Raw genomic sequence first — 15,992 nt, 5'->3', positions numbered from 1 at the left:
TGACATTATCTCAAGAATTATTCAGCCGGAACCTCGCGCAGACGCTTACATGAACTTTTTATCTTGAAAATATCTGGGGAATCGTTCTGTGAAATATCGGACACTTAGAAAAATACTCTGTTTGTGAAAATGATTATCAACTAATTGAGTTTTCATGTGTTTTTCAGATATATGATGAGGTTTTACAGAGGCTCAAGAAAGCTTATTCCCAAGTTATTAACAGAATTGGAGATGCCTTGGAAGAAAATACTCTAGTAGGGCCCCTACACAATGAACAATCTTTACAAAAATTTAGAAATACAATATCTGAAATACAAAACGAAGGTGGAACAATTGAATTTGGAGGAAAGGTATGAATATTCGATTTTACTATATCTACTGAGCAAAATTATGTACAATAGACTGAATACAAATAATCTAAAATCTAAAATTACAATAACTTTCTATACAATAAGACCAAAGACACGCGCCTGCGGTATTCAAAATGTCCATATTTTTGAACGAAACTTTCTGTCTTAGTCACTGTTAGTAAAATCGAACTACAAAAAAGTTGAAACACTACTTAATACTATCATTTCTTGTAAATCCAATTTATAATATTGAAGATGTTTTTCCCATATATGGACTTAATATTTAGTACTGTCTATTTAACGTTATTACATGAAGCCTAGTTTTTAGGATTATCTCATTTTTACAGCTTTACATAGCTTTACAAATTTTTTTTACATAGCTTTACAAATTTTATATACCTACGTTTTTATATCTACACCTCAGTCTTGACGTACCTACACAATTATGTTGTGAATTTATCTCATAAACATTTTTGCAATTTGGAAACAACCAACTCTTTTTTACAAATGGAAACATATGAGACATCGTTTGAAAGTCATTGCAATTCTCTATTCAACACTGATATGTATATTTTTTAAAAATAGGATCAGTATTTGAATAATGAGCACTTCAATATTCGTTTTGAGAATTTGCAAATAAACAAAATTTCAAAACAAAAATCTTCTCAAAACTCACTACAGTTGATTCAAGTAAATGTTCAACATGCTCATCATTCACTTCCTAGCAATAAAAAAGTTATTTAATTGTTTTGTTTCGAAAGTTTCGTTTATTTTATTTTAAACTGTAATATCTCAGTAAACACTTTTTCAATTCAATGGAAATACGCCCCATTTGAATCAGTGCACTTTTGTCAACGTAACACAAGTCGATGTATTCCGCCAGCATAAAAATTGTGTGCTCCGCATTAGGAGGTTCTACCAGTGAGAAAATTATCGAAGTGATTGAAAAGATGATAGTCGCTTGGTGAGAGGTCTGGGGAGTGCGGGGGGTAAAGCAGTACTTCGACTACAGTAGAATAATACAATCAATAGGCTCTCTTACCTCGTGATCCGCCCGAGTAGCCGGGGACCTTCAAACGCTCATAGGATGAGATTCTCATCCAACGCGTTCAGTGCTGTAGTATCGAAGGATTTGACGGTACCACGGACATCGGATTAGTTATAATAAACGGTTGTAAATTGATATTGTGTTTAGTTTATTCGTTGTTGTTATTATTGTATTTAGTTTTTGTAGTTGGTTATAAGTCATTTACACAAATATTCTATAATAACCTCAAATTTCGTTTTGATATGAGCGCACGCCTATGGTAAAAGAACTAAATTTGCTCCACACTCTGTTTCGAAGTCACCGAGAACTTTGTGAATTTATGAATGAAATTAGTGGGAGTAGACTTACTGCTTGATATTTACTATGCTTCGATGCTCAATTCGTTCAATTTTCAGACGGTGGTTTGTGAAATGTGCCGACCGGCTTTGTCGTGGAGCAGGATCGGACCCTTTCTGTTGACCAGTGCCGGCTACTGCTAATTCAATTTTCGGCACATTTCGTCTATTTTCTCACAATAAGACTCCAAAACTAAATTTCTCAAACCAAAGTTGAACAGTGCGTTCATTAACAATATAATTGCCAAATGCCTGGTTGATTTTTCGGGTTGTTTTGGCAGCGCTTTAGTTCAATTTGAATTCGTAGAGAGGCAAAAATTTTAATTTGGAAAAAATGAATAGCACCAATGTATAGAGTACAAAATTCTCTATCGATCAGTATATACCACGAAATAGAATGAGGTAATGCTTTGGATACAACAGGAACCAGCTCGGTTATTGCGACCGTTACCACATCGCCTTTGGAAATGTCTACCGCAGCAGTAGACGAAACTTCAGGCATAAAAACCTGCAGACCACGGCCAGAAAACCCAGAAAATAGCCTTCATACAAAATAAATATTCATTGAGATATGGGGCTACAAAAAAATGACATTAAAACTGATGAAACTTTTGAAACAACAAAATGTTACAAAGTAGTATTTCAAAAATGTAAGACACAATCTATTTACCTTACATATACTAAGTCACGGATCGCAAACATCAACAATATTCAAAAACGAATTGATCAACTACGCATCACTCGCCGATCGGCCGAGGACAAAGGAGAGCCTCTGAAATCCGCGGGTGTTTACTGTATTCCGTGTTTCTGTTTATATCGGAATTACCAAACACAGCATCAACATATAAGAACACAAGTGTACTTGTCGCCTTATGATATCCAATAAATTGACAATTGCAGAACATTCCCTAGCAGAAGCAGACTACGTAATGGAATACGAAGAAACGCATTACGATTTCTTTAAAATTGTTATTCACTTATATGTATAATTTATTAGTCTTTGACTAAATAAAGGATTTATATAATTACCACCCATGACTTTATTGGGAGACCTGAGATCTATAGGCTTCCCAACTATTTCAAGAGAAAAGAAGAAGGTAGACGGAAATGTGGTATCAACTACTCAAGAATCACAGAAATGAACTAGAATACAACTCCAGTCGATTTCCCACCAGCAGCATATCTGTCAACAACATAGACCAATCAGAATAACCTAGCAAAAGTGCGATCCAATCAGTAGAGAGCATTTGCATGGACACCCCGTCACCACCCTCGCCCCTATCCCTACCATCACCCTTACTACCTCAAAATCATGAATAGCAATAATCATGGAACTCGCCATCATCAGTCGTTGCTGAGACTTCGTCACAGTCAATGCATCCACTGATGAATTCTGTCGTAGTTGCATACGAAATGTGTGGTAGTCCAGATTTCATTCGACCACGGCTTACCAGCCCAGAGTTTGTTCTCTATAATTATATAATATTCCAGCAGTAATTTCGTTGCAAGCACTCCTTTTTCTGTCCACGAGATCTGAAATGCATTGCAGTTGTGTATCGTACACTTCGGATGTCACGTATTTTCTAGAAACGTAATATCAGGTGGCTCCCTGGTTTGTTTTAAGGAACCACGTCTACTTACCTGCCAGTTTGGATAAACTATGAACCAAGGTGGGTTTTCAACTGACTTTACTCTTCGGCAAGATGAGATACCTTCTCACGACATACCGATTCGAAAGTGGCTAGATGACATTTATTCAAACCGATTGATACACATAGGTTGTCCACTAGAATAGTGGACAACCTGGAGCTAGATCACCTGGTATAACGTTTTCATATTTTTTATGGGGATGCATGGAATATAACATATACGTTGCATAACCGCAGTCTATTTCAGAGTTCAATTATAGATTAAGAAATTACAAAATTCAACAGTATGAGAAATGAAATTGATCACAAAATTTCTTATTGTCAGAAAATGACTGATAAACATGTAATACGTTTATTGGAATGAACTGGAATGTTTTGAATATTTTTTTAAATTATGATAATCATGGATTGTCTGCAGACTCTTGAATCAAATATAAAACCGCTAATTACTCGATCAGGAATGGCAAATCCGTTTTCCAAAATTGAAATCAGTATTGGATAGAGAATTTAAATTCTTAATGAACGAGGTAATACAAAATCCTCTACCCATTCGAAAAAAGTCGGAAGCGCCCTCTTGACTCATGTTATGCAACACTATTCTTTTTTTAAACAGTACTGAAATTGATGCCTTTTGATGAAAATTTATCCTACCTGTTCAAAAGTTAAGAAGGAGAGGGTTTTTTACGTCTGCTCTGTATATTGAAGAATGTGTATTCAGTATGTTATGCGACAAAATATCTCTTCAAAATGAATTGTAGGTGGCGGACCAAGAAAGTTTACCAGTCCTGTAGAATCATAAGTTATGAGGTGTTTTTGCTAGGTTATAGAGATTATAGCCTCTAACTCTCTTCGATATTCAGCGTTACATTTAGGTACATATAATTTGTTCCGCTCGCAAGTCCAATTCCATTTAAACGGAACCTCATCGTTTTCCACTGGCCCTTAAATTGTATTAATGATTATTCAAATATAAAAATTATAAAATAGTGTACCTATAGGTTAGTTCAAGAAATATGTGATATTCTGTGATTATTTTTAGGTACTAGACAGACCAGGATTCTTTGTGGAACCCACGATAGTGACTGGTTTAAAACATAATAATAAATTGGTGCATACTGAATGCTTCGCACCCATAGTTTACGTACTCAAAACCAAGGATATCCAAGAAGCTATAGCCTGGAATAATGAAGTTTCGCAAGGTTTATCATCGAGTTTGTTTACTCAGAATATAGGAAATATTTTTGAGGTGAGAACAATAGTTTCAAAATTATTGAAAGGAATATTTTCCAGAATCGGAAGTACTAACAGAGTTTCATCAAAGCCTTGCAAGAAAACACCGTTCATCCAATGAACAAATTATTTAGACCAAAGATTGCAATTGCATGAGGCCGGTATATAGTTCCTGTAAATAAACAAACTTTATACAAATTAGCTGATGGATACAACAAATCTATTTCTGAACTACACTTTACAAACTGTAAAAATCATACTACAATATAAATTAAAACTGTGAAAATTATACATTATAGGAATCAGATAGGAATATTGAAATAATTGAATTTTTTCCTAAAGATAAATTATGTAAATGACATATTTCTGCAATCAAAATAGGAAATAATCAAATTACATTATTTTAAAAAAAGAGATATATCTAACCACTTCATTGATTATTTTTTGAATGTATGGAGAAATGTCAAATTCAATCCAAAATATCAAACAATTGCAGCCAGAACCTTTTGATATAAAAGTAAAGTAGATTTTTTTCTAACCAATGAAATTAAAAATCGTGACATTAACAAAATAACATCAAACGTTTGTCTCAGAAAGTTACTTCTTTGCATGATCTACCTTTTTGTTACCTTTTTGAAATTGATTGCTTCCTTCCTTTCTTTGGAAGATTCCCACATTTTTTATATAAAGATATAGAAGTAGAAACCAAAACCTCTCTTTTCCAACATCAAACGTATTTACAGCAATTGATACAATTAAATCGTATTTGAAAAAAATTAGATATCATTATCAATTCTGGTAAATGTTCGTACTGTAATCCTTTAAAGGACATTCATTTTAGGGCTATTCACAGTCGAGTTTATGTTTGGGGATCTCGTAAACGAAGTAGAGTAGATTTAATTGTGCCTAAAGTTGCCTAATTTCGAGTACTATTCAAATCGACTCAAGCTTTATTGGTCGGGAAAACCGAAAATTCCTGAGTTATTGTATATTCTTTAGCGTCCATGCCTGTTACCTGTTATTTTCATCTTATCACTGGGGCGCGGGGTTATTTTAAGACCCGCTGAACAAAATGTACCATCTCAGAGCCATATTACTTGTATAGGTAATAGAAGTAAGGCTAGATGTTTGTTTCAGCCCTAATGATCAATCAACTCGTGTTTTCGAGGTCACGGAAGTTATTCTATCACATATGGATACATATATTCCTTTTTCAATGAAGTGAACTTCTAACGTCAAACCTTGGTTCAACAAAGATTGCGAGCAAGCTGTCGCCTCCAAAACTCTCTCCTACCGGCAGTGGCTCAGAAATCCCAGTGCCGAAAACCGAACAAGGTTTATTAATGCTCGCAACAGTTGCAAACTTAGAATAAATGAAAGCAAAGAACTTGCCAATCCCAACGAATCTAGATCCTTCTGGTCAGTAGCTAAAGCTGTTGATCAAAATTCACAATTCCACCACTAACACAAACGGATGGTTCAATTGCAACAACAGCCATAGAAAAAGCAAATCTACTAGCTGTACAATTTGCGTCCCACTACATTGTCGACTTTCTGGAAAAGACACTACCCACTATTCTCACACTAGAATCCACAATGCCGGAAATTACTTTTCGACAGCGTCTGGTAGGGCGAATTTTGAAACAGTACGCCAATGAACTCGCTCCAGTATTTTGTAGACTTTTCAACCTGTCTCACAAGAAAGGGGGGTTCTTCCTTCTTGTTGGAAGGTTGCTCGCGTTCAGCCTATTCCCAAAAAGGGCAAAAAAAATCTTCCAAATAACTATAGCATGCAGACGTATGTTTGTACATAGACAAGCACATGATGAAACCCTGTACCGTGCATTCTCACACACACACCAATCAAATGTAATTACGTCACTATGTCACACCCACACACATAGACACACAAAATCTCATATGAAAAAAATTCTGAACGATCCATGCACCAGAGCCTTCAAGGTCACATCGCCTTGATGTTACTAAACAACAACAAAAAAAAACAATTAATACGTCATAGTGGTGGGGGGAGGCCCAGAACCGGCTGTAATCTGTGATGTACACATACCACCTATGCACCAGACATATTTTTCAAGGTCATATGCACCATACATATTTTTCAAGGTGGCATGCTCCAGACATATTTCTCAAGGTCACATGAGTCGGTCTAGGTCATCCACCCACGTGACGTCATAGTGGTGGGGGGAGGCTTAGAACCGGCTCAAATCTCCTACTGCATGCTATCAGTGATTTCAAAAATCATGGAGAAGGCCGTAAACCACCACATCCTTAAATGTTTGGAATGCTTCAACATTTTGAGCGAACTTCAATATGGCTTTTGGAAACAAAGATCAATCGGCGACCTTCTATCGTATGTCACCCATATAAATATTATTTGAAAGACTTTTGTGCGGACTAGTCAATATTTCTTGTTATTTTCCACATATCACATAGGTATGCCTCACCAAAAGAACGTGAAGAATGTCGGACGTTTTCTTAGGATGATTACATATGCCGAAAACCCTTTGGTTAGCCGTATCCTAATCCGAATTGAATAGTGGGAGAGTTATGATTCAATTTGATTCAACGAAACAACAATCCCAACAGGGTTTGTCCCAATAGTCAGTGGTGAGGAAAATCAACTTTTATATGAATCACTAGCCTCCACAAAGACAGAATTTACCTAACTACGGTCACCTCGATAGGAAACCTTAGCATCTATGCTGCACATCATTTTCATAAGTGTATCACAGGATGATTGTTGCATCACCGTATTTCTACATATTCCTGGTATTAATCTGTACTAGAAGTAAGTTGAAAAATTCATATCCTACGTCACATAGAGTATCTAAAGAGTTGTCACAAAAAGTATTTTGATGCTAATTCAACATTAGCGGGTAAATTTCTATCAATCTCAAGTTATTAGGCCCTAGTCACAAAAGTTTTGAACTTTAAACAATCTAAAAAATAAACAAATCATAATTAATAGAGAATGTGCTGAAAAGTTCATCCCGAAAAATTACTAAATAGGTATTATAAACCACTTAAGAATTCAATCAGTCAGGTACTTGTAATCGAAAATTTTTGGCTACATATTAAATAATGAGTGCACAAGAGAATGAAATTTATATGGTAGCCTTCTAGATAGTTTGTTTCGGAAATTAATATCTTTACATTTTCAAAAATTACAAAAATAATACCCTAAAAAGGACTTATCTCCTTTGACACATCAAAAGAATGAAATGTCCAATTTCATATAAGATAGTCTAGGTCTACATGAATATACATACAGGGGTTTGTTGAAAATTCACTTTAGATTCATTTTCAATTATACGGAGTTGGTTGAAAAACACTTGTAGCCTGCTGAAAAAATATAATCGAATTCTTTCAGTCATCTCATTTTTTCGAAACCTTCCATGGTAACAATTTTTGTTTCCCTTCAATGTATTACGTGATCACTAGTTGATTGATCCTGTTATCTGTCTTCTTTTTGTGTATTTGCGATGTTCGTTTTTTTCTTACATCTAGAGGCCTTGAAATTTCACTTTTCACTTTTCTATGGGTAGAACTATTATAAATAAATTCTTACATTCTTTCAATCGTATTCTCAAGTTTTGTTGTCGCCCGAATAGATCTCAATGCATTGTATGTACTCTTGTTCTTAGATTCATCTATAACTAATTCGTATCAATTTTCAGAACAAATCGGAAGGAGTATAAGGTATGACGTTAGTTGTTAGATACGTGGTTTTGTTGGGTTTGTGATGATTGTGCATTTATTGCAATATTCCGGACATCCATTTTATTGATAGTTATTTTCTCTTCTAGATTACGAAATGATTTGCAAACTGTCTTACCCCTTTTCTACAAACATCTGACTATACATTTTTTGACACTTACTTGATGATAAGATTTATAGTTGAGATATCTATTATTATGTTTTATCCCTTCAAAAGGATAAAATTTAGGAAAAAAACGAGTGCTAGGCCGCCGAAACAGAGTTTAACAGCGTTGAAACGCTTCTTCCGAACAGCGATAAAACTGACAGCCATGAAATTAACAATTTGACTGATTTTTTATATAAATGTATTTATGTACGACCGAGCGTAAAGTAGCACTCCATCGTCCAGATTTGCGGGAGTAACGTATCACTTTAGCACCCGCTTACTACTTTATCGATCGGCGGGCGATAAACACTCAAAAAAATATACCAGGATAAACAACAGGAATTCGGCAAATTCTACAGGAAATTTTCCCTATATAAGCGACAGCAGAAATATTTGGTAATTGTACGTGACAATTCCGATCTTTTAATTCCTTTAGAAATAACAAGTTTTAGACCAGAAACTGCAACCGAACTGCAGTTTGTTATTTTAACAGGAAAATAATAATGTAACGAAATCCGGAATATGCTTTACTATTTACAGAATCGTTACACTGATTTATTTGGAATTTTCCAGTTATTTTATTGAACTACTTTACTTTTACCGGGGCTGTAATTTCAATTCAACAGGAATTTCCTGTGGTTATCTAGTATTTAACTGAAATTTCTTGTATTTTCTATTTAATTGCCTGCGTATTTTTGACAGTAATTTCCATCTGTAGTTGACATTTTTTTTCATGGAATTTCACTAGAAGTTTCCAGTTACTTCTATCGTGGAGCATTGTTGTAATTTAGGGTACTTTCTATCAGTATTCAAGTGCTATTTTGTTATTTTTGTAACACATTCTGTCTTCTGCCCAAAAAGTGACTTCGCGAATATGTTTCTTGATTTTGGGAGAATTTTCCATGTATTTATTATATACTATCTTAACATTATTCCAACGAATCAAAGAAATATTAGTTGAATATTAGTATTAAGAAACTCCATAATAAATATAAAGAAAAATTTTCCCTGATTCCGGACACATATTAGCAAATTTCATTCCGGAATTACTGTCTACAAACGCTCTTATTTTGTTCTAGGGAAAGTCAACCACTAATAAAATTTACCCTTTGAATAACAGCGAACTTCATACGACGGTGAAAAATAGATACTCCACAGGTTTATATGATTCGCTCTTCTTTAAAAGACTAAAATTATTTTCAGTTGCTCTAGGGGTGCCGTCTAGTATATTAAGACAGACTATATACAATGCCCATTAAAGAGAATATGCACTTCTAATACAGGTCGGGTATAAAAAATATGAAATTCAGAATGTTAAAGTTTAGATTTGTTTATTGAAAAAACAATGGTTTTTTTTATAATAAATGTTTCATAATAAATAGTTATTTCACTTCGTTATAATGTGAACATTGTGAAGTTATAAACATGATAAGAAGACAATAATTCTCACAACAAATAAAAAATACCTTCTGCAAGCTTCAGCAGCTCCTTCAAATTGATTCTCATGTAGGGCACTGAGGATGAGTCTATACGAGTCTTGATGGTATTTAACAACCGTTCCTTCGTCAGGGGAAATGTCCTAGTTAGTGCCTCTGAATGGTCTGGGTATATAACATTGAAGTCAGTTAGTAACTAAAAGGAAGACGATAATATTTACAAATCATTACTAGGTTTCTTTCAATCTGGACCTATGTATAATATAGGAATATAGGCTTTCACAGCTGGCGTCAATGTTTTGGTTGATTTCTGGGTTTTGCCGGACCACAGCAAAATCCCATGGCAAAACACGCACTATAGTTATAGGTATAATATACTATTAAAGCTTTGAAAACAATCACAAAAGCATTTTAAGGAGAAGATCTAATGCGCTGGCATTTGTTTCATACCAGATTTTGAAAGGTCCTAATATATATTTATTTATATATATTTTTATAATTGATAATTTTGCTAATATATGTATTTAGTAGAACCAGTTGAGTAATTACACAGAGTTACGATTGAAAAATTAGTTGAATAATTTACGTTAATCAAAATAGTCAAATCGTATATAATGTCTTTTCAATAATTTTTCAGAAAATAACTATTTGAAACTATTACGGTTTTTGTTATAAAATAGGTATCAAATTTTGCTACGTTTACATTATTTTTTGTTTATATGATTGGCAACACTTAATGCTTATTCGTTGCTTGACGATTACTTCAATGAACATTGTTTTATTGACAGACACTTCATAGTCAAACCAAGTATAATAATAAAATTAACTTACTTCTGAATGTTTCAATGTAATTGGCCAAACCCCATCTTCTTCGGTAGCCGGCGACATCATCGGCGCTGGCTTCTACTTCCATCGAATCAGTCGGTTCACCAATTACTGTATAAATTGTCTCTCTCCCATCTTGGATTTGATCTAAGTCTAATGCGCTAGGAACCAAATAGTAGGTAGGTATACATATTCAGAATTTGCAGATCTTGACATAATTATTTTTCTAATAAGTTTCACAACACTTGCCACTCATCACGTATGCATATCCAATAACCAACACGAATGACGGCTTCCGCGTCAGCGGGTACTGCCCCAGAGTACTGAATTGAATTGTGGGATTCACGGAAATTCTTTTAAAATCGACGTTCTGAATTGTTAGAACTGTTAGTGGCGTGGATCGTAGAGATAACAGGAATATAATATAGCATGCATTAAAATACTGTTAGTTGAACAAGATTTATTCCGGTAGAATAATCTGAATGTATTTAAGGAAACCAAACATTCCTGTTGAATTTAATGTGTCCATACTGTTAGTCGTACAAATTGTGTTGGGTTATATTCACAAAAATATTATATTTCACTAGATATTCCTGTAACATTCACGATTTTTATTCCGGTTGCACCTATGGTTCTGACCTACGTATGTTTTACAGTCGCGGCTTGTAAACATATCAAAATATTATTCTATAACAGGGATTAATTTAACCGGAAATTCCCGGGATTCGTTTTTTTCAGTGAAATCGTTGAGCAGACACTAAAGTAGATTTCAGTCTCATATTGATAGAAATCTATATTTCGATGGTTTCAATAAATGCAAAATTATCGAAACATATATCTGAATTATACAGGAGTGCACATTACGCGTCGAGGGTCCGTCAACCACCACCATCAGACTATCAATATATTTATTGTACTTATAGGTAACTCATAAAAAGCTATAAATTTTGCGTATCCACTGATATCTCTATTACCATTTGGTAATAATATGACTACATGGAAGAGGGCTTACGATATTCAGATTTTTCCAAAAAATAGGCAAGAAGTACCGTCTTTGTGTAGTTCTTGTTTTATTACCGTTGCACCACATCACGAATTTTTCATACACTTTATAGTATATTTTCTTGGATTTACATGGCAATAAATTCAATTTAGCCTTCTCAGCTGCTTTACTCATTTCTGGTGGAGTACAATTCACACTCTCTTCGTCGCTTGAATCCATTTCAAAATCAGTAATAAATTATCTGTGATCACAAAAATTGACAGCAAATACGGCTACTAGCCTATATAATCTTATTTCTGAAAATTGGTAACATTCATTCCAACACTTCTTGATTCATTTCGTTTTCGTGATGATATGAATATACAGCCTCACGGCAGCCTTGATGTATACTATCATGTTCTAGACATAAAGAGGTACCTATCTATCTACATGACATCAAATATACTGGTCGTGCATAAAATGCATGTATTTCTGGCGTAATTTTCTTTTATGGACCTAGGCATATCAATTACACGTTAAATACACACGCTGCGGTCCATAAAAGCCTATTTTATGCCCTCGATACATAAATAACTATAAGCTGATAATATTTCAGAAAATAATCTTTACGGATACCGCCCGATCTAAAAATATTCTCAGGTAAATGTCCTTTTTGGAAACTCAAACTTAATTTTTTAGCAAAATCAATCGACAAACCAGCAATAGATAAAAACACTTGTCCTACGAACTCGTGGTTTTTAAAGCTGGTTGCTCTTATGATACTACTAAATAACAAAGGATTCGCTGAAAAATTGAAATTTTTTTAATAAAAACTTTGGCATCTTGTTGCGTTACTTTCTATAAACACTCTTATTAAGGGTATTTATCGATATCATATCAACAAGAGAAAGTTGGTTATATTGATAATAATAATGATAATAATAATATCTTACTCTACTCGTTTGGAGTAGTGAAGTAGACTCAGGAGGAGCTGTATCAACTGAACGTAAAGACCTGAAAAATGATGCGTCTTCATTGTTTGGAGTTGTTTGAGTTTGGAGTATTTACATTACAGAATGGTACTGGATGAATCCTGTGAAGTCGGAAGTTGAGATCCCCGTTTCAGCATGGTCCGCAACCATGAGAGAGCAGGACTTGGAGTATTTCTCTCAAGGGTAGCTGCCCGAGCGACTGATGAACCCGGTTTACTTTTCGACACTAAACGAAGTGATCACTACTCTGTCACCAAGTTGGAACCCGTTCAGAAAAAGGCCCACATAGAAGCCGCAGAGAACACTTCACTCCTTCGGCAACGTAAGGATGAAGTAATGCATGGGGTCCCCTTCAACACCATTGAAGACCTCAAAGCACTTGATCTTTGCTTCCCACCGGTGTTGTCCTATATGCTCCGTGGGATATTGATTCCGTTGTGGGGAATGAGATGCATTCCTCATCCTCGGGCTCATACAAGCTAACAAACCCTCGACCATCAGAGCAACACGATATTCGTCGTGGAGTTTTCAGCTCCCGGTGAGACGGATATCGTCCAAAAAGAAGAGAAAAACGGATGAAATATTGAGATTTTCTCTTCGCACTCCGCAGACTCTATCCCTACCACTCTGTTAAGGCGGTTGTTCTGATTATTGGATTTCTTGGTGGAATGGTGCCCTCTCCACTCTCGAATCTCAAGATCATGCCAGCTTGCCGCACGATGGCAAAAATCGTGGCCGGACAAATGCAGAAGGCTACCATTCTTGGGTCATTGCGTCTGCTTAGGGCACATGATTCTCGGATCCAACAATCACTTACCCCACATTGTCTGAAGTGGTCATTGGTTGATAATGCTGGCGCGCCCTCCCGACTGTGTCAGACCTTCGGAGACAGGGTCCGAACGGCTTAGTATTTGGGAAAGAAAAAATTATAATATTAAAAGCATTCATTACCCAATAGTTAAAAACCATATACAAATTTAACAAAGTATGGTAAAATAATAATAAAGGTGCTTATAAATACAAAGTTACAATTTGATGAATGAAGAGGAAATAAAATAAAAAAGGAGTAAAAGAAGACGTACATATATCACATAAACACATAATGAAAAACTATTCCATAATTAAAAATTTTCCGTGAAAAACTGAGATGTAGTTTCAACAATTAATTTTAGGGGATCAAAATTATTATCACATACATTTGAAATTGAATTTGAATTATATCAAATGATGAAGATAGATGATTCAAGGTTCAAATTGGATCTGGTCACTTGGCAATAAAAAGTTTTTGTACTCCTAGTTCTGAAATGAGGCACACCTAATTTTATGAGGGATAAAATAACCAAAACATCCATTTGCTGTGCAATATATAGAAAATTACTCCAGCAAGTTTGTAGTAATGAATTCATATCGAGTGGGTATCTCTATCTGGATAGATACCAAAAATGCTTTTTCTCGATTTTTCTGTATTATTCATGATATTCTAAAATAGGCCATCTTACCATAGTTCAACTTTCTATCACCGTTTATGAGAAACCCCATGAAGAGACTTCGATTTGAATAGAATTTTATATTTAAAACAAAGAAAATAAATAGAGTCAACATATTCACTACACCAGAAAAAAATAATTACTGAAAGATAAAGTGAAAAAGTTAAAAATCTAAAAATAATTTTCAATTGTTTGCTTTATTTTTCGTTTATATGATTATTTTAATCAGATCATTCATCAAATATCAAAAGAAGTGTGAAATAGATTATTTTAGAATCTCCTTATGCATAAACATACATCAATTATAGATTGAAATTGTTAATATATAATAAAGTAATACAAATTATGAAACAACAACAAAAATCAATTGGCGCTCCGGGGCGACTTGATTGATTCCAGTGGCGCATTTGTTTTTTCAGCTGCAGGAAAACCCGGAAAAACCTGCAGCACCACATCATCTGAAGATCTTGATCTGCCAATGTCCTCTCTTTCATAGATGAAATTTAGGGTGTCCCTAGAGGCTGCAATAAATTCAAGACATCGCCAGAATATTATTCAGTAATATCTTTCAATTAAAGAAATCTATAGATTTTGATAATATTCATTGCAATGTAAAAGATAGTTTATTATGCTTGGAATTTGATTATTATAGTTTAAATACTCACAATGAGTAATTTTTCTTCGAAAGTTTTAATATTTTATCTCAAATTTCTCAACTTGAATGTACCTATATTTGTGTTATCTATTATTCTGTTTATTTATAATGATATTTTAGTGGATCGGGCCTAAAGGGTCGGACTGTGGCATAGTGAACGTCAATATACCTACTTCTGGAGCAGAGATAGGTGGTGCATTCGGAGGTGAGAAAGCTACAGGTGGTGGCAGAGAATCTGGTAGTGATGCTTGGAAACAGTACATGAGGAGGGCAACTATTACCATAAATCACTCCAAACAGTTGCCCTTGGCGCAAGGGATCAAATTTGAATAATTGAGGAATCTCTTGAATGTATTTAATAACAATAAAAAGTTTAATTGATATGATTGTGTTTTAATGCACAGGGAGACTCAAACGTTCAGGTGAAACAAAAATGGTATCAAAATATATGATAATGCATTTCAAGCACCTATTTCCTTTTCAAGGGCAAGGCAAATTTATTTATTTATGTATTTACGGCATTGTCTATTTTTACAAAATAGTTGACAAATTCACACATATGTAGGTACTGTAACAATAATCTATAACTATATAAGCTAGACGTAGGGAAAAAATATAAAGAAGATAAAAATACGTCAATAAATTACAATATTTTTAGCCTTTTTAAATAATTTCAAAGGAGAATGAAAAAGTTCTCAAGTCTCAAAATTCTACCTATAGACTCATTTCGGCCATAGTTGGTTTGATAAAAGGCTATTTTGAAGTTTTTTGTATTTCTTGTTCTCTTCAGATTATCATAAGTCCAACAAGTTCCGGAGAATTATTGCATTGATTATTTTGTGAATTAGTTTAGAATCTGATTCTAATTATCTATGAGCCAGAGTTATACCAATATGATATCCAAGGTATGCAGAGTACCCTAAAAACTTGTTTCGAATACTTTCAAGCATATCAACATCCACATTATATTATGGGCACCAAATTGTGGCGTTGTATTCGATTATTGATCTAACAACTGAACAATATATATGATCTAAATGTGCAAATTTATGAGTGAAACCTAATATTTTTAGAAATCTATAAGTAACATTTGAGAACGAGATTTTTTTGTCAAGCG

At 34.4% G+C, this 15,992-nt stretch overlaps 1 protein-coding gene and 1 long non-coding RNA gene across 2 annotated transcripts in view; one reads left to right on the top strand and one right to left on the bottom strand.

Moving 5' to 3' along the window:
• Nucleotides 1-15,256, top strand: part of Aldh7A1 (Aldehyde dehydrogenase 7 family member A1) — a 40,216-nt gene extending 24,960 nt beyond the window's left edge. Inside the window, exons 6-8 of the mRNA XM_023174532.2 lie at nt 168-350; nt 4,422-4,628; nt 14,996-15,256. Of these exons, the coding sequence (XP_023030300.2) occupies nt 168-350; nt 4,422-4,628; nt 14,996-15,208 (603 nt within the window). The 3' untranslated portion in view covers nt 15,209-15,256. The remainder of the gene's footprint in view (nt 1-167; nt 351-4,421; nt 4,629-14,995) is intronic.
• Nucleotides 9,866-12,537, bottom strand: LOC141485488 (uncharacterized). The gene is made up of 2 exons (XR_012467237.1): nt 10,766-12,537; nt 9,866-10,130 (listed from the first exon to the last, which is right to left on the bottom strand). It is a non-coding gene; the product is annotated as an uncharacterized lncRNA (long non-coding RNA).
• Nucleotides 15,257-15,992: the final 736 nt, after the last annotated feature.

This window comes from Leptinotarsa decemlineata, unplaced genomic scaffold, assembly GCF_025532065.1.
Source record: "Leptinotarsa decemlineata unplaced genomic scaffold, Ldec_3_MD MMD2_tig00026328_RagTag_RagTag, whole genome shotgun sequence".
Taxonomy (NCBI): Eukaryota; Metazoa; Arthropoda; class Insecta; order Coleoptera; family Chrysomelidae; genus Leptinotarsa; species Leptinotarsa decemlineata.
This window is presented reverse-complemented; position numbering and strand designations above follow the sequence as displayed.